At 54.6% G+C, this 23576-nt stretch overlaps 1 protein-coding gene across 8 annotated transcripts in view; it reads right to left on the bottom strand.

Moving 5' to 3' along the window:
- The window catches only part of CUL9 (cullin 9), a 37861-nt gene that overhangs the window by 623 nt on the left and 13662 nt on the right, over window positions 1-23576 (bottom strand). For 2 of the 8 annotated variants that reach the window (XM_061146757.1, XM_061146760.1), the window contains exons 12-40: window positions 23134-23383; window positions 22934-23039; window positions 22205-22432; window positions 21866-21956; window positions 21572-21743; window positions 20110-20215; window positions 19738-19833; window positions 19357-19532; window positions 18965-19098; window positions 18431-18610; window positions 18138-18247; window positions 17878-18060; window positions 17585-17745; window positions 17138-17366; window positions 16853-17042; window positions 11132-11277; window positions 10854-10983; window positions 10502-10701; window positions 9837-10087; window positions 8538-8883; window positions 2916-3056; window positions 2634-2798; window positions 2324-2487; window positions 1907-2000; window positions 1355-1429; window positions 1123-1233; window positions 918-1035; window positions 490-623; window positions 62-129 (exon numbers count right to left, since the gene is read on the bottom strand). In XM_061146757.1, the coding sequence (XP_061002740.1) occupies window positions 62-129; window positions 490-623; window positions 918-1035; window positions 1123-1233; window positions 1355-1429; window positions 1907-2000; window positions 2324-2487; window positions 2634-2798; window positions 2916-3056; window positions 8538-8883; window positions 9837-10087; window positions 10502-10701; window positions 10854-10983; window positions 11132-11277; window positions 16853-17042; window positions 17138-17366; window positions 17585-17745; window positions 17878-18060; window positions 18138-18247; window positions 18431-18610; window positions 18965-19098; window positions 19357-19532; window positions 19738-19833; window positions 20110-20215; window positions 21572-21743; window positions 21866-21956; window positions 22205-22432; window positions 22934-23039; window positions 23134-23383 (4555 nt within the window). Of the gene's footprint in view, window positions 1-61; window positions 130-489; window positions 718-917; window positions 1036-1122; window positions 1234-1354; window positions 1430-1906; window positions 2001-2323; window positions 2488-2633; window positions 2799-2915; window positions 3057-8537; window positions 8884-9836; window positions 10088-10501; window positions 10702-10853; window positions 10984-11131; window positions 11278-16852; window positions 17043-17137; window positions 17367-17584; window positions 17746-17877; window positions 18061-18137; window positions 18248-18430; window positions 18611-18964; window positions 19099-19356; window positions 19533-19737; window positions 19834-20109; window positions 20216-21571; window positions 21744-21865; window positions 21957-22204; window positions 22433-22933; window positions 23040-23133; window positions 23384-23576 lie in introns of those variants that run through there. The other 6 variants (XM_061146758.1, XM_061146759.1, XM_061146763.1 and 3 more) reach the window with 6 other exon arrangements.

Here is a 23576-nt window from a genome sequence, read left to right as displayed (position 1 = left end):
TAACACGACACGTGGTCTTCAGTGACCCAGGATACAGCGGTGAGGCACCACCTACCCTTACCATTGTGTGATCATGCCTTTTCTGCCCAAGTTACGGACCAGTCCATAAGCTCCCTGAGGGCGGGATTCCTAGTTGAGATTCAACATCAGTGTATGGGAGCCGGAAAGAACCTCAGCTCCCTTACTCTGGTGGATCCCTGCCCTTTGGCCCCCAACTCCTAGGATTCTAAATCCAGGAAGAATCTTCTGAAAAAGTTCCTCAAGTGAGTTCTGGAGAGCAAGCACCTGGCCAGATACCCTTAACCTGGGCTAACTACCTCCTTCATTTTGTAGGAAAGGCCAGGTGACAGAGTGGCCGGGCTGGGAGCTGGGATACAGGCTGGGTTCGTGTGCCCTCGAATCCTTTCCGTCAGGATCCCCCCAGGGTGCTGGGGGCTGTGGCAGGTGGTGCCAAGTCAGGGCAGGAAGGCCGGGTGGGTGGGCGGCTACCTGGGTGGAGTGCTGCAGGATGGCCAGCAGCCGTTCCTGGATCCGCCGCAGCAGCTCCAGGCCGGTGTTGAGGTGCTCAGCCCGCAGGAGGCGCAGCGAGGAGGCCAGGTCTCTGCAGTGCAGCAGCGTTTCCTCTGCAGAGGGGGCAGGGCGCGGGGCTCCCTCCCTTCTTCCCTTCCTCCCACAGACGCCTACCATGCGCTCCCCACATCTACCAGGGCTCACAGCCTAGAGGTGGGGACAGGCTGTAATCAAAGCCAAGGTCGGGTGGGGGTGTGTACCGTGGACCTGCGGGGTGGAACTTGAAGATGGTAACAAGGCTACGAGGAACAGGAAGCTCCAGGGGCCAGAGTGAAGGTGGGTGGCTGGGGCCGGGTCACCCACCCATCTGTACGTTGGGGGTAGGTGCTAGGGGGACGGAGGCTCACCCAGGAGGATCTGCAGGGCGTTGGTGTGCAGCTCCAGGGCCTCGATCTGCTGCTCCACCACGTCCATGTGCTCTGTGTCCTGGTTGTAGAAGCTGTACACGCAGGCGTAGGCCAGCACCTGCAGGCCCCGGCATGCTCCTGCTGAGGCTGTCTCCCACCCTCCCCCTCTTCCCGTCCACCCTCTGCCCAGCCCACCCCACACAACCTTTCGTGCCTGCTCGAGACCCCGGCAGGCATCACTGAGGAAGGTGAAGGATTTGGGCGGGGGCACCTCATGGATGGCAGACACACGGTTCCGCAAGTTCACAGCAAAGTCCTGTGCAGAGAGGCGGCCGTCAGTGCCGGAGGGGTGCAGCCCCACCCCTCAGAAGAGTGCCTGGCCATCCAGCCCAGCCCTCTGACCTCCGTGCCCACCCCACCGTCTCCTCCCTGCTCACCCGGGCCTGGTGATGGAAAGTACACCTCTCGTTGTAGTCCTGGAAGCGCTTCTCCTGGCGCGCGGCTTTGCTTACCTGGTGAAGACATGTCAAGAGGGCTGTTGGGTGATCGGCGGGACAAGATGAGGTTACTCCTCAGACCAGCCACCATTCACGGAGGCCTGCTGCTGCTCTACCCAGATTCCTTCATTCATTTCTTGTAACTGTGAGATGAGGGTGCTGAGGCCTGGCAGGCTGACTACACAGTGAAGCCAGGCCCTGACTCAGAGTCCTTGCTCTTCTCTGCCCTAGGCCTCCTGGGAGCGCCCAGCCCGCCACAGTCTCTCTGTAGCCGCGCCCCCAGCGTGGGACGGCCAACTCTGGGGCTGAAGGTCTCTGTGCACAGACCTCCCAGGACGGAACTCCCAGCACCTGTAGGCCCCGGGGCCTTCAGTCTTCTCTCCACCGAGCCTTGTTCCACCTCTCCAGCTGCTTGGGACATGGAGCTGTCTGCGCCCAGGCCCGGAAGCAGCATCCCACCCTGCCCGCCTCCTCTGGGCACCAGCCCCTTACCATGGCAGAGCAGTTGTAATAGTCTTTGTGATTTGGCTTCCAGGACTTGAGGCAGCGCCAGCAGAATCCATGATTGCATTTGGCACAGGTCATGCTGTAGAGGAGGCTAGCTGGTCAGGATTCCTACCTCAGGCCAGGGCCCTACCAGGAATGCCAGGGCCTGGACACACAGCTGGCCCCTCCCACGCCCTCTTAAGTCTCCTTAACTTCACTAATCCCTACTAACCACACCCTGGCTTCCAAATCCCCCCATACATGCAGGCTTAAAAGTGGGGGGAAGAACACTGGAATCACTCTGGAAGGTGCGAGGAGGTAGTTGAGGACCTCCCCGTGGTTCCTGAGCTTTCTGGACTGTCCACTGCCCCTTCCTTCTGCCAGGTCTCCCACCCTGCCGCCACCCACAGTACCCCCTCTTACTGCAGACACCCCTCATTCTTCTCAATGGGAGCCTGACAGCTGGGGCAGCGCTTGGAGATGAGCTTTGTCAGATGCTTGCTCTGGGCCTCCACGCTCATGCCATCGTAATAGCCGCCATCATCCACCCACTGAGACATGTGGCCGCAGCTGGCAGGGTAGTGTGCCTAGGGGAGGAGGGGGCAGCGAGGGCACAGCCGAGTCCTTACTGTGGGCGGGTTGGTGCGGAGAGGACAGGGCAGGGTCCATGGGGTGGGCGGGCAGGGAGGGGTATGGATCCTGGCGAGGGGGCAGAGCCAGGGTGGGCCCCCACCTCAGGGAAGCTACAGCTGAAGCAGGAGGCCCAGCCGCACTTGGAGCAGGCGGTCCCACAGCCCAGGCCCTGGCGGCAGAGGATGCGGTCACAGCCCTGGGGGTTGGTGCACCAGGTCAGGTTGGCGCAGCTCTCCACGTAGCCACGCAGGAGGGCCTTCTCGTACTGTGGGGATGCAGGGGCCACGAGGTGAGGGCCTGGCTCTCCGACACCACACCTCCGGGCCCCCCCCCCGGCTCCCCGGGGCTGTGCCCCTGAGCCTCTCAAGGCAGAGTGGGGTACCTTGGAGATGACCTCTGGTGAAGAGACAATGGCACGGATGAAGGCCCCCGTGGGCTGGGCTGGACAGTCGGCAATGGGGCAGGTGCAGTTCAGCACGAGGTTCTGTTCAATTCGCGTTGTGAGATATTCATTCCAGCAAGACTGGGAGGGACAGAGGAGCGGCCGCTCAGGGACAGCGCAGGAGCAGGACCCCTCCCCGACACGGGCAAGGCCAGAGACAGACCTGCTGCTACGTCAGCCTCAACACTGACCCTAACCTTTCTGGCCTCCAGGGGTTTTCCTGATTGGCCCCGATTACAGTTCACTTTGAGCTGTGCAAGCCGTGGTAATTAAAATTATTGTTGGGATGGGTAAAAGAGAATCAAGAAAAAGAAGAAGATTCAAGTTCTGAGAAAGACTTGGAGAGAGCAGGTCAGAGAGAAAGAAGGCCTGGGGGGATGGCCAGGGCCCACTGTGCTATAGCTGTGACCTCATCTGGCTCAACTTCTTACCTCAGGCCTGTCTCCATGCCCCCACCTCCCCAGACTCAGCCTCCTCCACTGCACCCGTAAATTCTGATCAGCCACCCTAACCCCAGTCACCAGTGCTGGAGCTGTCACAACTCATAAATCCTTCTCCTGCTCTCATGTCACTGCCGTACCCCAACCCAGGCCATCATCCCCTCGCCCCCAACATCAGCCCTCATCATCCCCTCCCCTGCAACATCAGCCCTCATCATCCCCTCCATCCCAACATCAGCCCTCATCATCTCCTCCCCCAACATCAGCCCTCATCATCCCCTCCCCCCAACATCAGCCCTCATCATCCCCTCCATCCCAACATCAGCCCTCATCATCCCCTCCCCCAACATCAGCCCTCATCATACCCTCCCCTCATCAGCCCTCATCATCCCCTCCCATCAGCCCTCATCACCCCCTCCCCTCATCAGCCCTCATCACCCCCTCCCCCATCAGCCCTCATCACCCCCTCCCCCATCAGCCCTCATCACCCCCTCCCCCCATCAGCCCTCATCACCCCCTCCCCCCATCAGCCCTCATCAGCCCTCATCATCCCCTCCCCTCATCAGCCCTCATCACCCCCTCCCCCATCAGCCCTCATCACCCCCTCCCCCCATCAGCCCTCATCACCCCCTCCCCCCATCAGCCCTCATCAGCCCTCATCATCCCCTCCCCTCACCAGCCCTCATCACCCCCTCCCCCATCAGCCCTCATCACCCCCTCCCCCCATCAGCCCTCATCATTCCCTCCCCTCATCAGCCCTCATCATCCCCTCCCCCCATCAGCCCTCATCACCCCCTCCCCCCATCAGCCCTCATCAGCCCTCATCATCCCCTCCCCCCATCAGCCCTCATCATCCCCTCCCCTCATCAGCCCTCATCATCCCCTCCCCCCATCAGCCCTCATCATCCCCTCCCCTCATCAGCCCTCATCACCCCCTCCCCCCATCAGCCCTCATCAGCCCTCATCATCCCCTCCCCTCATCAGCCCTCATCATCCCCTCCCCTCATCAGCCCTCATCACCCCCTCCCCCCATCAGCCCTCATCACCCCCTCCCCCCATCAGCCCTCATCATCCCCTCCCCTCATCAGCCCTCATCACCCCCTCCCCCCATCAGCCCTCATCACCCCCTCCCCCCATCAGCCCTCATCATCCCCTCCCCTCATCAGCCCTCATCATCCCCTCCCCTCATCAGCCCTCATCATCCCCTCCCCCCATCAGCCCTCATCATCCCCTCCCCTCATCAGCCCTCATCACCCCCTCCCCCCATCAGCCCTCATCACCCCCTCCCCTCATCAGCCCTCATCAGCCCTCATCATCCCCTCCCCTCATCAGCCCTCATCATCCCCTCCCCTCATCAGCCCTCATCATCCCCTCCCCTCATCAGCCCTCATCATCCCCTCCCCTCATCAGCCCTCATCAGCCCCTCCCCCCATCAGCCCTCATCATCCCCTCCCCTCATCAGCCCTCATCAGCCCTCATCATCCCCTCCCCTCATCAGCCCTCATCATCCCCTCCCCTCATCAGCCCTCATCATCCCCTCCCCCCATCAGCCCTCATCATCCCCTCCCCTCATCAGCCCTCATCACCCCCTCCCCCCATCAGCCCTCATCACCCCCTCCCCTCATCAGCCCTCATCAGCCCTCATCATCCCCTCCCCTCATCAGCCCTCATCATCCCCTCCCCTCATCAGCCCTCATCATCCCCTCCCCTCATCAGCCCTCATCATCCCCTCCCCTCATCAGCCCTCATCACCCCCTCCCCTCATCAGCCCTCATCATCCCCTCCCCCCATCAGCCCTCATCATCCCCTCCCCTCATCAGCCCTCATCACCTCCTCCCCCCATCAGCCCTCATCACCCCCTCCCCCCATCAGCCCTCATCAGCCCTCATCATCCCCTCCCCTCATCAGCCCTCATCATCCCCTCCCCCCATCAGCCCTCATCACCCCCTCCCCTCATCAGCCCTCATCATCCCCTCCCCCCATCAGCCCTCATCATCCCCTCCCCTCATCAGCCCTCATCATCCCCTCCCCTCATCAGCCCTCATCACCCCCTCCCCTCATCAGCCCTCATCATCCCCTCCCCCCATCAGCCCTCATCATCCCCTCCCCTCATCAGCCCTCATCACCCCCTCCCCCCATCAGCCCTCATCACCCTCTCCCCCCATCAGCCCTCATCAGCCCTCATCATCCCCTCCCCTCATCAGCCCTCATCATCCCCTCCCCTCATCAGCCCTCATCACCCCCTCCCCCCATCAGCCCTCATCATCCCCTCCCCTCATCAGCCCTCATCATCCCCTCCCCTCATCAGCCCTCATCACCCCCTCCCCTCATCAGCCCTCATCACCCCCTCCCCTCATCAGCCCTCATCATCCCCTCCCCTCATCAGCCCTCATCACCCCCTCCCCTCATCAGCCCTCATCATCCCCTCCCCTCATCAGCCCTCATCATCCCCTCCCCTCATCAGCCCTCATCATCCCCTCCCCTCATCAGCCCTCATCATCCCCTCCCCCCATCAGCCCTCATCACCCCCTCCCCTCATGAGCCCTCATCACCCCCTCCCCTCATCAGCCCTCATCACCCCCTCCCCCCATCAGCCCTCATCACCCCCTCCCCCCATCAGCCCTCATCACCCCCTCCCCCCATCAGCCCTCATCACCCCCTCCCCTCATCAGCCCTCATCATCCCCTCCCCTCATCAGCCCTCGTCACCCCCTCCCCTCATCAGCCCTCGTCACCCCCTCCCCTCATCAGCCCTCGTCACCCCCTCCCCCCATCAGCCCTCATCACCCCCCCCCCCCGACTGACCCTCCCCTCATTCCTCCTGAAGACACCAGCTACCTCCATGAGCACCTGAGCCTCCAGAAGACTCCATTAAGGACCCTCTTCCTCACACTGCCTACTGCCGAGCTTCCCCAAATGATGGATCCAAACCTCAGGAGAGTCCCCAGGTGGTTCCATGAGGACTCTCCATGATAAATAAGTGCTTTACTGAACTATTTTCACTCAAAATGCTAAACAAAACCAACCCCTTCCTATAGTGAAACAAGCCCAGATAAGCTGCGAAGTACAATGCAAAATCCTTTCCCACATACAGACACCCAGGCACACAGGCCCTTGGGGCCTGATAGCTGTGGGGTGGGAACACTGCCCTGCAGGATGACGGCCAGCGTCTCAGTTTGGAATCTGCTCCATGCCCGCGAGGAGCCTCTCTGCTTGGGGCTTACCCTTGGCCTCCACTGTCCCCACTGCCCAGCCACACGGAATGCCTGGACTCTCCTGCCCTCGGCCACTCAAGCCTCAACCCGGGAAGCTGTCTCCCACTGCTCCAGGCCCCAAGGCTTCCCTCCTGCACTCCGCCACTGGCTCCTCTGCTGGGCCGGATTCAGTCTGCTTTGCTGAGCCCTGTCGCCCAGCTCCCTGTCTCTGTCTCTACAGGGTGGGGCTGCCCCACGCTCAGTGCCTGGGCTCGTTCCTCTCCCCCTGGGTAATGCCAGCCAGGCCTCGGCACTTATTTCCAAATTCAAAAATCCACTGTCCGCTTGCCAGTCCCACACAGGTGTCCAACAAAGCAGCTCAAACTCTTCTTGGCCAAAATGGATGGAATTTCCCCTCAAAAATCTGCCCTGCACCCCAACCCCAGGCCTAACAGTTCCCCCAACTCCTCCTGCCAGATGCTCAGGTCAAAACCCCAGGAGCTGTCTTGATGCCCTTGTCCTCAGCCACAACCCTGTCAGCTCTACCCCACACATGTCCCAATCTGTCCACCCCTTCACTGTCCCTCGGCTCAGCGGCCAACACCTCTTGCCTCTTTGTACAAATCTCTGAACCAGTGTCCCTGCTTCCACTCTTGTTCGGTCCAAACCTTTTCTCCATACCAAGTGATTTTTTCAAAACTGGAAATCAGATCTTATTGTATTTCTGCTCAAAACCCACCAGGGCTTCCCATAAAGGCCCTTGTCTGCCAACCCAACTAACTAGGCTCCCGTCCGCCTCCCAAATCTCTCCTTCTGCTGTCCCACCACTGTGCTCACCTTCCAGGAATTAAACGAGACAATGCTTGTAAAACAGCACAATGGCCCAAAGTGAGGCCCCCATAAGTATTAGCTGTGGTTATTATTAGCTCTCGGGTCCTTGTCGGCCAGGGTCTCCCCACTCCCTCACGCAGCACCCAGCGCTGTGCACGCAGGAAGTCCATGACAAGCATTAGTTGAACAAAAAAGTGGAAATGTAAAGGGAATAATTAAGAACCTGGGAACAGGGGGGCAGAGGCAACTATGTGAGAAGAGTAACTTGAAGCTGAGCAAAAGGGAAGAAGAAAAAGTACAAGTACACACGCATGCAAACGCACACGGCCCAGGTCACCCACCACTGGGGCGGCGCTGCTGAGAGAGGCGGCTAGAATTCATGGCAACAAGGACGCTCATCCTGCTAAGTGGATGGGTGTGGGCTCTGGTCCTACAAGCTGTGAGGCAGGGGCAGGGGAGACAGGCACTCAGCACCCGGCTTCCTGCCTCGGCCCTCGCCACCCCAAGGGTGCTCCCTCCCCAGCTAGTCTTCTCCGCTCAGCTTCGCGGCAGCCTGACTTCCTGGACTTCCCTCTGCTTTTGTGCTGTTTTTCATTTTAAACCATTCCTTTTAATTTTTATATTAAGTGAACGTGTACAGATAAAAGTAGTGATGATGTTTTGGAATAAAAAAACCTTTGGTGGTGATAAGAAAAGCATTAACATAGTCATCACCAATTTCCGAACACTTCTCATTTACAAAGTGCTAGTGCTTTGATTCTGTACATGTGTATGTATTATCTATTGTTCTCAAATTTGGCTGAACACTAGAATCCCCTGAGGAGCTCGTGTTTCACCTCTCGAGATTCTCATTTAATTGGTCTGGGGCATACTTTGAGCACTGGGATTTTTTAAAAGTTCCCAGTGAGCACAATATGCAGCAAAATGTTAAGAACCACAGACACATACCACCAGATCCTAACAACCACCCTGCAGTGTCAAAGCACCACTTACCGATGACAAAACCAGCTTAAGAGGGACTAAGAGACTCATCCAACATCGCCCAGGACCGGAAGTGGCCTTGCCCGAGTTGTGGTGCTGGGGGGAGGAGAGCCTCACCTTACAGCAGTAGTGCCGGCAGCAGAGGGTGGGCAAGTCGTGGTCAGGCGCCAGGGGGCTGACGCACACGGGGCAGTGGTCAGGGCGCGCGGGGGCGGCCTGGGCCTGGGGCACGCACAGCCCGGCTGCCAGCAGCAGCGGCTCGGGGTCGTCGCTGTAGCTCTGCAGCAGCTGCTCGGCGCCCCAGTGGGAATGAGCCAGGAGGTGCTGTGCCACGTCGGGCTCCAGGTTCAACGTCTCCTGCACCTGCCGCACCGTCTGCTCCATCAACCCTTCCACCTCCTGGGGGCTCATGGTGCGGCCCGCAGGCAGCTGGAGGGAAGCCAGGGCAGCCACGGCTTCTGGGCTTGAGGGAGAGAGGGGTCAGCGGTCAGTCTCACCACCCTGCTTATCTAACCCGCTGGCTGGACCCCAGCCTGGCTCCCCGGTCCCCACTTGCGCATCTCCATCCACACTTGCTGAACCAGCCTGAGGATCACCACCCCACCATCAGAGCACAGCCTCCACAGGAGCATTTGTATGTGGGGGTGGGGCTGGCGGTCACGTGACTGAAGCAGTGCTGGAATCTAGTGGGCAGGGGTCACGGTGCTAACTGATGGGACAATCGTACTGCAGGTCCCTCCCCAAATTCTCCCAGCGTGTCTAGTGAGAGAGAGTCTACAGCCTTATTCCTCAATGTGTGGTCTGTGGACCAGCAGCCTAAGTGTCACAGGGAGCTCTAGTGAACTTGAAAATGTGTGCGAGTGAAAGTTTGAGAAAGATGACTCTGGAAAATTCGCATTTACACATGATATGAACAGCAGGCATAAAAGCAGAACAACTCCCGGTGAACTGGAACTGAGGTAAAGAGCTTTACGGTGCCAGCTAGCTAGCAGAATCCTATGGCAAATTCCTCTGGAGAACAGACTTCCTGAAAACTATTCATAGAATTTGTATATTTCACTAAGCAGAGTGCATAGTTAGTACTCAATATGTGTCTGCCCAGTATTTCAATTCTGCTTAGAATGAGACATCCAGAAAGGAGTTTTTGAGTCTTGGACTCCTACCTAAGGGCTGGCTTTAGGAGTCTAGGGAGAGCAAGGCCCCTGCCTGGGAAGGAAGCAAAGAAGGGGGTGATGGCGCTGGGAGTGGGGGTGAGGACTAATATCAGGGACAGGGAAAATGGCACTAGACAAAGAAAGAAATGACACATCTTTGTTCTGGTAGCCTGGCTTTGGCACTGTGACCCCTCCCGTGTCACTGTGGTGCCATCCGTCCTGGGGGGCCCTGCAGCAGAAGGACGGGGCTAGCGGTGGCTACCTCATCTTGGAGGTCTCAGAGGTCTGGCTGCCAAAGAAAGGAATCTCTGCCTGGCCCCGGCAGGGCCCCGAGGGCTCCGGAGTGGCGTACGTGAGGATCTGGGGCCAGTCATCTCGCCGTTCCACATAGCCCTGGCCCAGGAGGTGAAGAATGCAAGAGAGGACATCCGTGCTGGTACAGGCCACACCCCCGGCAATGGCGCGGCCCAGGCTTCCAGGGGGATTTGGACCCTTGTGCCAGGCCTCCAGAACCTGGATGGGAGGTGAGGAAACACATGGGCCACGGTTACCCAGAGCAGCCAGCCTGCCTGGGATCAGTGCCCAGATCTGCCACTTACCAGCTGCCTGACTATGGATCAGTTACTAACTCATGCCCCATTTTTCTTATCTGTTAAATGGGGATAATAATAATAGTAGTAATACCAACACCACCAATCTCATAGTATTTCTGTATTGGTTAAATGACTTAATCATGGAAATTTTTAGAATAGAGCCTGGCACACGGTCAGCACTCATGTCTGGTCTCCACCATCTAACTTCCCATCAGGAATAGAAAACCCAGATGGGAATGTCACCCACCTTCCTCGTGATGATCCCTGCCCCCCACCCCACCCCCAAGCACGACTCCCTCCCCCTTCCCCCACCATCAGGGTCCCCTGTGCCTACCAGACAAACCAGCTGGTCAATGTGGAGGCCCTTCTCCCCGTGCGCTTTGAGAATACGGACAAGAAGACAGTTCAGGAGGTTCCTCTTCTGCTCCAGGGTCCGGCCTTCATCCTTCTCCACGTTCAGGTATGTCTGGGGAGGCAGCAGCCACAGGGCCTCCCCTCGGGGCCGGAGCCCAGGCTCCCGGAGACGCAGCACACCTGGAACCCGCTCCCAGTCAGCGCCCCAAGAGGGGAAGGGACAGACGAGTGAGGGCAAAGGGGACTCCGTTCTCATCCCCTGTATCTCCCCACCCGGAGAGCCCACCCCCTGGGAGCAGAGGCTCAGCCCAGCCCGACCACCTCGGACCTACCCCTAGGTGGGAAGTCCTGACCCTCCTGTAGGGTCAAAGGGCCGCTGTCAGAGGTGAGGGGTAGGAGGGCCTGGAGCAGCAGCTCAGGGCTGAGGTCAGACTTCTTCAGCAAAGCCTCTACTGACACCTCCTGGGAGGGAGAATCAAGGCCAGTCAGGAGCAGACAGTCAAGGCAAAGGAAAAGGAGAGGAGGGACAGAAGGTGGGACAGGCAGCATGGAGGAAAACAGTGACAGATGAACTGGAGGAGGAGACAGAGAGGCCGAGGAGCTGAGGCACCTCCATCTGATTGAAATGCAGTAGCAGCCACATCTGCACGGTGGACACATGCAGCGTCTGGTCCCCGAACTGCAGCTCCGCCCGGCCCAGCCACGTCCACTGCAGTCGCCGGTGTGGCCCCACGTCCAGGACCGGATGGTTCTGACCTGGGAGAGTGTCGAGGGAAGAAGTGGAGACAGCAGGGGAAACGAGGGGTCAGGGCTGAGGCGAGCGTGGAGCATTCACCAGGCTCCGCTAGTCTCTGTGGGGAGCAGGGCCCAGCAGTCACACACACACACACACACACACACACACACCCAGCAGTCACACACACACACACACACTCACACACACACACGCACACGTGGGGAGCAGGGCCCAGCACTCACACTCACGCACACACACACTCACACGCACACGTGGGGAGCAGGGCCCAGCACTCACACTCACGCACACACACACTCACACACGCACACGTGGGGAGCAGGGCCCAGCACTCACACACACACACGTGGGGAGCAGGGCCCAGCACTCACACTCACGCACACACACACACGCACACGTGGGGAGCAGGGCCCGGCACTCACACTCAAACTCACACACTCACGTCATCCAGCATCCCGAGCACAGCCCCTCTGTGTCTGCCTCAGGGCAGCCTGTGCCCCACCCTGTGCCCAGCCCGGTGCCAGGTGAGCTCCACAGCAGAAACACCAGAGAGAAGAGCTGGGCTTTGCTCCCAGAGACCTTGATAGTTTTGGAGATCTACTAGGCTGAGTCTCTGCTGCCCGCTGTGAGCCTGGGGTGTTTGCTCAGACTAGAAAACAAGGATGCTGTCACGAGGAGAGGGTATCAAAAGGAACAAGACTGAGAGGTGCTGTCTGGCCCAAGATGGGACAATGTGAATGTCAAAAAACAAACAAACAAACAAACAAAAAAACCCACCTGTGATGGACTGAAGAATATGAAATATTTTAAAAGCCATGAGGTCATAATGACATCTTTTATTTTTCAAAGATCTCATGGGTCATCTTTGGATGAAGCTAGAGAACCAATACATTATTTTGAAAAGTGGTTAAAAAAGAGGGAGAGGAAAAGAGAATCAAGCCTTTCCTGTATAAATGGACCCTCAAGGTAACCAAAAAGCTGATGAGAGAAAGGCTCTCTCTATAGATAGAGCCTCCTGGCTAACGCATGGAGAGAGGATGACAAAAGCAGAATGTCACTAGCTCCTAACCCTAATGGGAATGAGAATGAATGTCTCGTGAACAGCTGATGGGAAATTATGTATAATGTATAGATTGGACAGACAATGCTGAAATCCACTTTAACATCACACAGAAAGAAAACCTCCTGAAGGAAGTACACAATACCGCCTTAGACATGTCCTTGCCTGAGAAAATCAACCCAGAATCTAAATAAGCTCCTACATCTGAACACCTAAATATCGGTCTTCAGGAGAGGAGACAGAGGACCGTGCTAGAGGACACCAGGCAAACACAATCCAGCCTGTGGACAACTCTGCTTGGACAACCACCCAGTGTCCTCCACAAACAACTGCAGGAGGGGAGGAGAACTGAGGCAGGGATCTATACACTGAGGGAGATGAGAGATATAACTCATCAAATGTAAAATGTGGGCTTTATTTGGATCCTCAATAGGCCCAAAAAACCCACAAAAAACTCTAAAAAGCTCAAGATAATTAAGGAAATATGAATACTGACTGTGTATCTGATATTAGGAACTACTACTAATTTTTATAAGTTTGATAATTATAGAATCCTGGCGTTTAAAAGGAGTCTTTATCTGAGGGGTGGGGAAAGTGGGTGGGGTACAGATGAAGCAAAATTGGCCATGAACTAATACATATTGACATACTGAAGTTTATTCTGTCTACTTTTTGGTATGTCAAAATTTCTCACAATAAAAAGATTTTCTAAATGAAGATGAAAATAAGCCATTCTAAAATAAAAACTGATAAAAAGTTTTCTAGCAATATTTCATCAATTAAGAAACCTCTAAATAATGTACTTTAGGCGGAAAACTGAATTTGGAAAGGAGGATCAAGGTACAAAAGGAATGGTGACTAAAGCAATTGGTAAGATGGCAAATCCGAACTGAATAAAACAATAACAATAATCACCAGCTGGGAGAGAAACAAAGGTACAAGATGGGGATCAGACTGGAATTAAGATTTTCTATGGTCCTTCCATTTTTCAGGGAGATGGGAGGTGACATTAACAAGTTAAACGTACATTAAAAATATAAGAGCAATCAACTACAGACACAGAATGCATAACTTCCAAAACTGACAGAGACAAAAAGGAATTTTAAAAATCCAAAATAATAGAATGCACAAAAACCCAGGGCAGAATCACATCTGTTAGTGTTCTACTTAACTTTCTTGCTTTAACTGTATGTTTTACATACACCTGTATATATTAAATAACTAAAGTTTAAAATTATAAGAAAAGTAAACCAAAAATTAAAGTCAAACTTCATTACTTATAATAGCTAGACAAAAACTGATTGTCTAGTTTGAATTTGTCTATTTGAATTGATAATTCAAAAAGAGATTTTAGGTTGATTAGAAAACAGTTTCTAAAAAAAAAAGAAAACAGGTTCTAGGTATTAATATTTTAAATAAAAACACATGTCTAAAATATAAAAGGAAGTCAAAGTTAAAAGTACAATGAGGAATTCCCTGGAGGTACAGTGGTTAGGACTTACTGATTCCACTGCCAGGCCCAGTTCAATCCCTGGTTGGGGAACTAAGACTCCGCAAGCCGCATGGGTGGCTAAAAAAATCATAAAATGCTACTAGGGGAAATTCTGATGAGAGCAGAATACTGGCATGCTTTAAAGTATACTGCCAACAGATTGCTTATTAATAGTAGCAAGGGAAAAAATATTAACTGTACAGTGGAGAAATCAAACCACCTCTTGACCAGGCTATCAAAATTAACATTACAAACAAGGAGCAGATGGTAATCCTGTGTTTCCATGTATAATATCCTTGGAAGATGTAACATCACTTAGTACTCTGGCCAGGAATGTGTAACTTGAATCCAGAAATACATAAGCTTAAAAGGAGGAATTAGAAAATTTTAAAGGATTATATCTCCCAAGGTGTCAATATCTTAAAAAATAAAGAAAGCCTGTGGAACTGCTCCAGATTAAAGGAGACTAGAGATACGACAACTAAATGCAACAGGTGTTCCTGAACTGGATCCTCTCTCTCCAGGACTGAAAAAAAAAAAAAACGACATTATGGAGTAATCGACAAAACTGGAATATGGAAACTAGATAAAAAGTATTATATGAATGTAAAATATTTGAAAGTAATAAATGGAGTGCTGGTTTCATAAAAGAACATTTTATTCTTAGGAAATGTATATTATTTAGGGGCAAAGAGCCAACATATAAGCAATGGTTCATGAAAAAAGTATACACACATACACATACATAGACATTTATATATATGTATATGTGCACAAAGAGCAAATAGAAAAAGCAAATGGAGCAAAACGTTAACAACAGGTAAACGTGGATGAAGAATATATGAGGACTTCCCTGATGGTCCAGTGATTGAGCATCTGCCTGTCAATGCAGAGTACACGGGTTTGACCCCTGGTCTGGGAAGATTCCATATGTCATGGGGCAAACAAGCCATAACTACTGAGCCCACGCATGGCAACTACTGAAGCCCTCCTGCCTAGAGCCTCTGCTTCACAATGAGAAGAGCCACCACAATGAGTAGCCTGCATACCGCAACTAGAGAGCAGACCCTACTCACTGCAACTAGAGAAAGCCTGTGCACGGCAGCAAAGATCCAGTGCAGCCTAAAACAAATTTAAAGAGAACAGAGTTTATGAGTGCTTGTTATATTATTACAATTTTTTCTGTAAATTTCAAATTATTTCCAAACTAAAGAATTTTCAAGTAAAAGGACAACTGAATTTTATACTTAAAATGGCTAAAATGGCAAACTATGCTAAGTCATATTTTACCACAATAAAAGAGACCTAAAATAATGATCAATTGAAAAGAAAACAGTAAAAGGATAGAAATAGACATACTAGAAAGATACCAATCAAAGAAAGCTGGTATACTATTAATACCAGATAAAAACAGACCTTAAGAGAACAAACTTCACTAGAAAGAAAGATGGTCATTTCATTACAATAAGGCTTAAATGACCAGGAAGATTCTAAATCTACATAGTCTGCTATGTGGTAGCCACTTACCACATGTGGCTATTTAACATTAAACTCTAAAGTACATAAAATTAAATACTGAGTTCCTCAGTCACACTAGTCCCATTTCAAGTGCTCAGTAGACATGAATGGCTGTCATTTTTGACAGCACAGAAAAGAACTTTTCCATCATTGCAGAGAGTTCTATTATTATTGCTATATAAAGTTCTATCTATTATTATCTACTGTTAAATGATTTTAACCTTGTATCTGATAATGTAGTCAAAAAATACATAAGGTAAAACTGACATGACTAGAAGTTTAAAACTTCACTATTGTAATGGTAAATTTTAGCAAACTTCTGTAAGTAATAAATCAAGCAAACAAACATGAGTAAGGATACAGATTTGCACAACACAATTAACAAGGTCAATTTAGAGGAATATATAGAATCCTATATCCAACAGTTGAAGAGTACACATTCTTCTTAATCACACACAGAACACTTATAAAATCTGATCACCTACTAGGCCATGAAATAAGTCTCACTAAATGCAAAGATTCAGAATCACAGAAATCACTTTCTTTGGCCACAGGGAATGAAGGTTAAAATCTAAACCAAAAGATGACTAAGCAAAAAAAAAAAAAAAAAAGTTTGGAAACTTAAAAATATATACTTCCAGAAAACTAATAAATCAAAGAAATAAAATGGAAATTAGAAAATTCTTGTAACTAAACAATAATCAAGTACTACATGATAAAAACTTATGTGACATCCCAAATATCCATAATTCATGCAGTGGAACATGAAGCAGCAATGCAAAAGAACAAAGTAATGATGTTTAACTGCCAACCTCAAAAACTCCAACAGACATTACGTCCAGTGAGAGAAATCAGACACCGCAGAATACATACTCTACGATTCCATCTATATGATGTTTAAATTAAAGGCGGAAACCTACGATGATAAAAGGGAGAATAGTAATTTCTCCTGGAAGAAGATACTGACTAGAAAGGGGACATGAAGGAGGAAGCCTTTTGCTGGGCTGGCAACGTTCCATATCTTGATCAGGCGGGGGCGCTGCTTACAGGAGGGCATATGGATATAAATTTCATTAAGCAATAATTAAGATTTGTGTACTTCATTGAATACTAATTCTACCTCAATTTTTAAAAAAAGACTCTTTAAAAAAAACACACAAAACCAAGACCTTACTGAATGCAGCTAAAGCAATGTTGATAGGAAATAAAACAGCCTTAAATATTTTCATTTGAAAACCAGAAATCTGAAAAGACTAAAAATTAAATAAGCATACAACTTCGAGTTAAAAAAGGAAAAACAGAGCAAGTTCATACAAAGGTGAAGAAAATGAGAGAAATTAATGAAGATCTAACCCACACTTCATCATTCCCTAGGGATGGTTCTATCTAGAAACCACTTTTCTTCCTGTCTACGCATTCCTGTCCAAAGATCCTCTCTCTGCTTCCTCTCTGAGATGCCACCCCAAATCTCACCCCAATCTCCAATTGCCTGTCCCTATCTCCTCACTCTGGTTGTAGAAACTGGAGAAGCGGTCAAGAGCATCACAGAATTCTGTGGGAAGGCACTTTCTGGGATGGTACAGGTAGCAGAGAGGGGAGACGGGCCAGCAGCGTGGTGACAGGACCAGTACAGAGACTGTTGGACTTGGATCTTCGATAAAGAGCTCTTTCTCGGCCTCCTCTTCCTCCTCTTCCTCCTGAGAGACAGAAGGATTCCAAGGGCTCTTGGGCTCCCTTCTTTGGTCCAGATTCTCCTGCTCGCCTATTCCCCTACTCTTTCCCTTGCTCTTACCTCCTCTTCTTCCAGGCCCTGTTCCTCCTCATCCTCCTGCTCCAAGAACAGCTTGTCCAGCTGCTGGAGCTGGTATACGTGGAACTGGCGCTGCAGCTCCTCCGAGGTGCTCAGGCTCCGCAACATCTGCTGGGGGAGGCGGTTGGGGAAACAAAGGCCGATCTGCTCCAGCACGGCCCCCTCCAGCCAGCTTGAGCCCAAGCTCAGAAGACGGTCCGCCATGTAGTGCCTGCAGCGTGCACAGCCCAGCCGAGCCTCAATGTGGGCGCTCGGCAGGGCCTCCCGCTCCAGAATATAGGTCCCCCCATTGCAGCCTGCCTCATCCTCCACACCAGAGCCACAGCCATCTCTGCATCTTAACCTCGCCTCCCCACTACACCTCCCTTGCCTTCCCTCTGAGACTCACTCTAGGCCTCGCACACCCTGCCTCTCCAGACCCGTACTCACTGGTAGAAGTGCTCAAAAGTTGTGGCGAGCTCCAGGCCAGAGAGGACCATGATGGGCTCCAGGTGCCACTGGAGCCGCCCCAGTACTTCCACTCCAGGGGTTCCACCCATCAGGCCACTCTGGATCTGCTGGTCAATGTGCCGGGCGAACTGCTCACTCATCTGGGGGCAATGGAAAGGGCAGCAGCAAACCATGAAGAGGGAGCAGAGTTTGTGGGGGGCGGGGTGGGGGGAGGAAGGAGGTGAAAGGGCAGAGCAGAAGGGGCCTGGGAGGCTGCTGGGCCCAGCACTCACGTGGGCAGCGGTGAGGAAAGACTGCTGCAGCAAGGCACCAGAGAAGCCGCTGCGCAGGGCCAGCGTGAAGGCCGCCCGGGGCCCAAAGAGCTCCAAGCCTGCCCTCTGCAAGCGCTCGTAGAGTTTACAGTAGCGGGGCACGAAGTCCGGGGCCCTCCAGGCCGAAGCCAGGAATGTGCTGACCTGAGGAGATGGGAAATCGCAGCCCAGGAGCCACCCAGCAGCCCCGGCCCTGCCCCGACCTCAGCCCCGCTGCCTACCTGCTCCTGTACCACGCTCAGCCAGCACTGCGTTATGTTCCTCAAGCTGCTGCTTGGAAGAACGGGGGAAGGCCCGGGGCTCCAGTCCCGACCCTTACTGCTCTTGCTGGCTGCGGACACAGAGGGCAAAGGAACAGGCTCGTCTCAGCCACTGGGTGAGTCCCAGCGACCGGGGAACTCAGCCCCGGGAAGGTCCGTGGCAAAGCAGGAAGGAAGAGTAAAACGCAGAAGAGAGGAACCAGACAGCACCGCTGCCCGGATTCTTAACTCAACCGGCCACGGCGGGGACTCACGGGGCCGGGCGGATGGCTCAGGAGAAGGTCCGGGAGGAGGCTCCACGTGCACCAGCAAGTGGCAAAGGCGACGCACACGAGAGGCAAAGGATGCGGCTCGACTCCGGGGGCTCCGAGAGCTCTCCCTCTGCTCTAGGTACTGATCCAGCAGCCACCCCAGGGAGCTCACACCTTCCGCATCTACAAGAAGACAGGTCAGGAACAGGCCTCCATGGGGGATAGAATGGAGAGCCCGGGAGAAGGAGAGACGGGAAGCGACTGCAGGAAAAGGATTTGGGGCTGGCAGGGCCCCAGTCCTCCCCTCACCAAGGTCTGCTTCCGCTAGAGCCTGGGGACCTGGGGACAGTGTGGGGCTGGGGAGGATTCAAACACCAGAGTCCCAGGGAGCAGTCCCTGGGGCAGGGAGGAGAGGACATTGAGGTGACAGGCCTTCGGGGATAGAGACAGGACAAGAGAGCCAAGAGCATTAACTCAGGTCAGCCCTGGGGATAATTACAAGGAGCGGGTTAGTGGGGCCAGGGTGGGGGCAGTTACCCGGGCAGGTGATGTTCTGCACCAGGGGGCTGACCAGGGCCTCCCAGCAGGTCTTGCCCAGCGCTTGGGCGGCCTCTTCATCAGGGAGGAAGCGATCTGCAAAATTCTGCTCGTGACGCAAAACCCTGTTCAGTCTGGGGACAAAGAGTGTCTGGTCAAGGATTAAAGACTTCCTCAGGCCTCCACCCACCTGCGCTCAACTCTCAATCACCCCGAGATGAGCTGGTCCTTCACCCTGCTCCCCCTCCACCACACACTTCTGGTCTCTGCTCTGTTCCCTCCTCCAGCTGCTGCTTGATCTTTGAGACTCTGCCCCCCTCTCCCCCCGACTAACGGTATCTCCTTGGCTGCACCCTGCTCCCTTAGCCATCCACCACTCCCTGCCCACCTACCTGGGACAGAGCTGGAGGAGGCGCTTGCGGTCCTCCGCGATGTCCCGGCTCCAAGCTTGGGCCCGAATGGTGTAGAAGAGACATGTACGGCGACACAGCTGCTCTCGAAACAGCGGCCAGAAAGTGGGCTTGGGGCCGAGGACCTCCACACCCCGAACCCGGGTGTCGATGCCGCCCTGCAAGGGGCACAGTTCTCATCCCCTCGGCTCCCTGGAGGCACTCCCGCCTCTCTGGAACTCAGCAGGCTCCTGGGCCACACACGGCCAGCAGACCGAGGAGGACCCTTGATCTAAGCCTGGCCCCCGAACACTGTAGAACCAGCTGCTAGGGAGAGCCTTTGCTTCCTCCTGGACCCTGTGCCCCCCAGTCCCCCAGCCCTACCTGCTGGCAGCGCTTTATGCGGATCTGGATGACGGGCCAGACGCGGCTCAGGTTCTCCAGGAGGACCACCCGGCTGGCAGAGGGCATCACGTTCACCTGGCGGGGTGGAAAGAAGAGGTAGAGACAGGAGTGGAGCTGGAAGACTGCTGACAGCAACCGAGTTTGTGACAGTGTGTGCCCCTTAACTCTCCCATCCCGTGCCTGTGGATCTATGCACCTCCACCACCCTGATTCCACTCTCTCTGCTTACAAAGCAGTGCCTGCCCGGGAGGAAGGGATGTGGGAGCTTCACAGGCACTGGGTCCATCTGATGAGGCCCCTGGGACCAACAGAAGGATGGAGAGTAAGGGGAAGCAGGCATGGGGTCCCCACCGTATTGAGCTCCGTGTTGATGCAGCTGGCGTTGTCACCCCCAAACACCACCACCCGGGCCGGCATGTAACTCGAGTCCTCACTGGCCACCAGAAGAGTCAGCTGCCTGGGAGAGAAAGGACTCAGTCAGAACCAAGGGCCCTGATCTGGGTGCAAAACAACTTCCACCCAGCACATCCTCTTCAGACTCCTGTCCTCTTCTTAAGCGTTGGTCTTCCCCAGGCTCCCTGCTTTTCCCTTTACCTTCCCCCAAAGTGATTTCACGTAAACCCATGGTTTCAGCTGAAAGTTAACAGCCAAAGGACTCCAAATTCACGTTTCTACCCTAGACCGCTCTCCTGAGCTTGCAAGCCGCGCATCCAACAGACAGGTCCATGCCGCGCCCACAGGCACCTCCAGGCCCACGTGCCCACACAGATCGGTCATCTGTCCACAGAAACCTGCTCCTCCTCCCACTTCTCTCCTGGGAAAGAGAACTGGCACCCATCCAGCTATCCAACTAGCACACGTGACGTCTCCCTCATCCAGCCAGCGGCAGGTACCGCAGATCACCTCTCAAGCTCTCCTCGTCCACCGCCTCCTCGCTGTCTATTCCCGTTCCCGCCGCCTCGCTGAACGTTCACCACTCAGTAAACCTTCCAACTCTGTCCCGGCCTGCCAGCCAAATTCACATAACTGCCAGAGTTCTCTAAATAAAAAAACCTACTTTTGTCTTTTCCCCTCTTGAAATCCTTCAGTGGCTCCTCAAATTTCAGAATAAAACTCAACCGGATTCTTCCTCCTTTTCCAGCTTCCTCTCCTGCCACTTCACTACACAGACCCTTCATCCCAGTCAAGCACAATTACTTCCCAGTTCCCCCCAGTACATCATTGTTTCTTGCTTCCATCCTGCACAGATGCTGTCCCCGTATCCGTTGGCCTCTCTCTACCCAGCCAACTTCTACCACAAACTTAACCCACTCAGCCTCTGTTTGCAGCCTCCTCTGAGATCTCAGGTGGCATCAGGATCCAGCGCGCCTGTCAACTATCACTTTTTTCTCACTCTCTCTTGCTGATCTTCCAGCCTGGCTCCCCAGTAAGACTGTCAGATCCCCGCAGACAGGCCCCTCATCTCACTGTTGGTGAGGCTCCAGGCCCTCGCAGGGTACCTGGCGCAGAGCACACAGCAAACCAACGCCCACACGGGGAGTGGGGGAGCTGCTGCTCTACCTCGATCAAAGCACAGGGCGGCGACGTGTGTCTGGTGGAGGGAGCAGGCTCGGGGAGAGAGGGGAGATCTACACTGTGCTCTGGGAGATCAGGCCGACACGCGTGTCTGTTCACTTCAGAAACGAGTCTGAGGCCCCTCAGGCACAGGGTATAAGTCGGCGCTGTGTGTATGTAGGTAATTCTTTGAGGACGTGTACTGGGGCGTGTCAGAATATCCATGTGCATGGACAGGTGGACACGGGCGTGCTCACACCTCACAAGAACACCACGGTGCATGTGGAGGGTGATGAAGTGGGAGCCGGTGCTGCCGTTGGACTCCCAGTAGGTCTTCGGGTTGCGATCTGTCAGCTTGCTGGCCCGGTGCGGGTTGGACGACACCTCCACCTTCTCCCAGCACTTGTCCTCTTTCACTTCCACGCTGGAGCCTGTGGGCCCGCGGGAAGCCTGGTTAGTTGAGAGAGAAGACAGGAAGGGGACAAGGGAGCAGGAAGGGAAGGGGGAGCAGAGGCTGGGGTGGCCGCAGGAGGAAGCAGTTGAGGGCACGAACCCTGGCAGAGATGCCTAAGGAACACGTCGAAGAAGGGGATGTTGATGGGGCGGTGGGTTCGTCTGTGATCTTCGATCTGGCCCAGCACCATCTGCAGCCGGGACATGGAGAGAAAGGGTGTGGGGAGGGGGCAGGCACACGGAGACACACGTGGAGAAAGAGTCAAGAGGCGACAGAGCGCTCAGCCCCGTTCTCCAGAATCCTGGCAGAATAGAACCACGTGGGCTAAGGGCTGGGGAACAAGGGCCCTCAATCTGCCACCACTTGTGCCAGAGGGACACCGTGAGGCCCCGTCCCCCGCCTGCCGCCTCCCTCAGCCTGGACCCGCAGGCTCCTCACCTGAATGCAGCCCGCCAGGATGCTGGAGGTGAGGTTGCTGTAGAGCTGGGCGTGCTGCTCACACTCTGTCACCAGGTCCCGCAGCTCGCAGGCCAGCAGCAGCTGAGCCGAGTGCTTCTCCAGGACCTTGGTGAGGGCGTCTTTGGCTCCCAGGCAGCAGAGCACCACCGCGTAGTCCTTGTGCGTGGAGGCCAGGCGATACAGGAAGCACAGCAGCTCCTGGACAATCTGGCCCAGAGACGCCGAGATTAACGTGGGGATGCAAAGGGCGGGCTGGGGGTGGCCTTAGATGTGGGGGTGCGGTGGCTGAGATCTTGGAGAACTTGAGAGCAGAGTACCAAAGACATGCTGGCACAGAATGCTGGGGTGAGGACCCAGGGGTGAGGGGCAGAGCTGGGGCACCGCTCCGCAGGCTTCCTCCTGCCAGGACCAGCCTATCTCTGGCACCAGCCTCAGTGCCTGAGCCTCTTCCCACAGGGAACACGCCCCGCCTCCCCCACCAAAGGCAGAGAGCAAGGACTGCATGGACTGGGGAACGTGGGTTTCTCCCAAACCCAGAATCTAAAATTCAGGCGCAGTGAGAAGGCCTCGGTTCTGGCCTCCTTCCTCCATTCCCTCCCAGTGTCCCGGCCCATCCAAACAGGTTGTGCTGTGCCCCCCTGGGGCCTCACCCAGCAGCTGGTGCCTCTGGGCTGCCTGCCCTGCCCACCCTGGCCAGGGCTCGGGTACCTCAGAGTCACTGCCGGGGCCACTCAGACAGTTGAGGCAGGGCTCCAAGACCTCGTGCCAGGGGAGGACCATGGCCTCAGTGTGATCCAGCAGCTGGGTCATGACCCTGGCGAGGGGTGGCAAAAAGTGAAGCCCTTGCAGTTGCCAGCTGCCCTCGCTCCGGACACACGGGCGCCCCCCACCCAAGCCCAGCCTCTCACCTCAGCGCCGTCAGCAGTAGGGTTTTATTGGGCCCGGGGGCGTCCAGAGTCCACAGGAACAGGAGGAAGGGCTGGCTCTCCTGCTGGAGGCGCTTGAGGAGGGGCTTCACGGCACCCCCCGGGCCGCCCTCTCGGCATAGAACGCGCTCCAAGTCCAGGAGGAGTTCTGCAGACGGGCCCCCCACCAGGGATCGGATCAGCAGCTCAGGGGACCCCTCCTGGCCCTGGGCACTGGGGGTCTCCGGTGCTGCTGCCCAGACACACGGGAGGGAAAAATACAGGTATGAAGAAGAGTCACACGGGCTGGTCAGACTGAGATGAGCAGATACAGAAAACCACCCCCGAACTTTCCCCCATTGTGAGGACATCGACTGTTTCTACTCGATAGTGGTGGACTTCTTTTTCTGGCCGCAAATATATATCTCTGTTGTTGTTCAGTCACT

The sequence above is a fragment of the Dama dama genome, chromosome 7 (genome assembly GCF_033118175.1).
Source record: "Dama dama isolate Ldn47 chromosome 7, ASM3311817v1, whole genome shotgun sequence".
Lineage (NCBI taxonomy): Eukaryota > Metazoa > Chordata > Mammalia > Artiodactyla > Cervidae > Dama > Dama dama.
The sequence above is the reverse complement of the archived record's forward strand: the minus strand, read 5'-3'. Positions and strand labels throughout refer to the sequence as shown.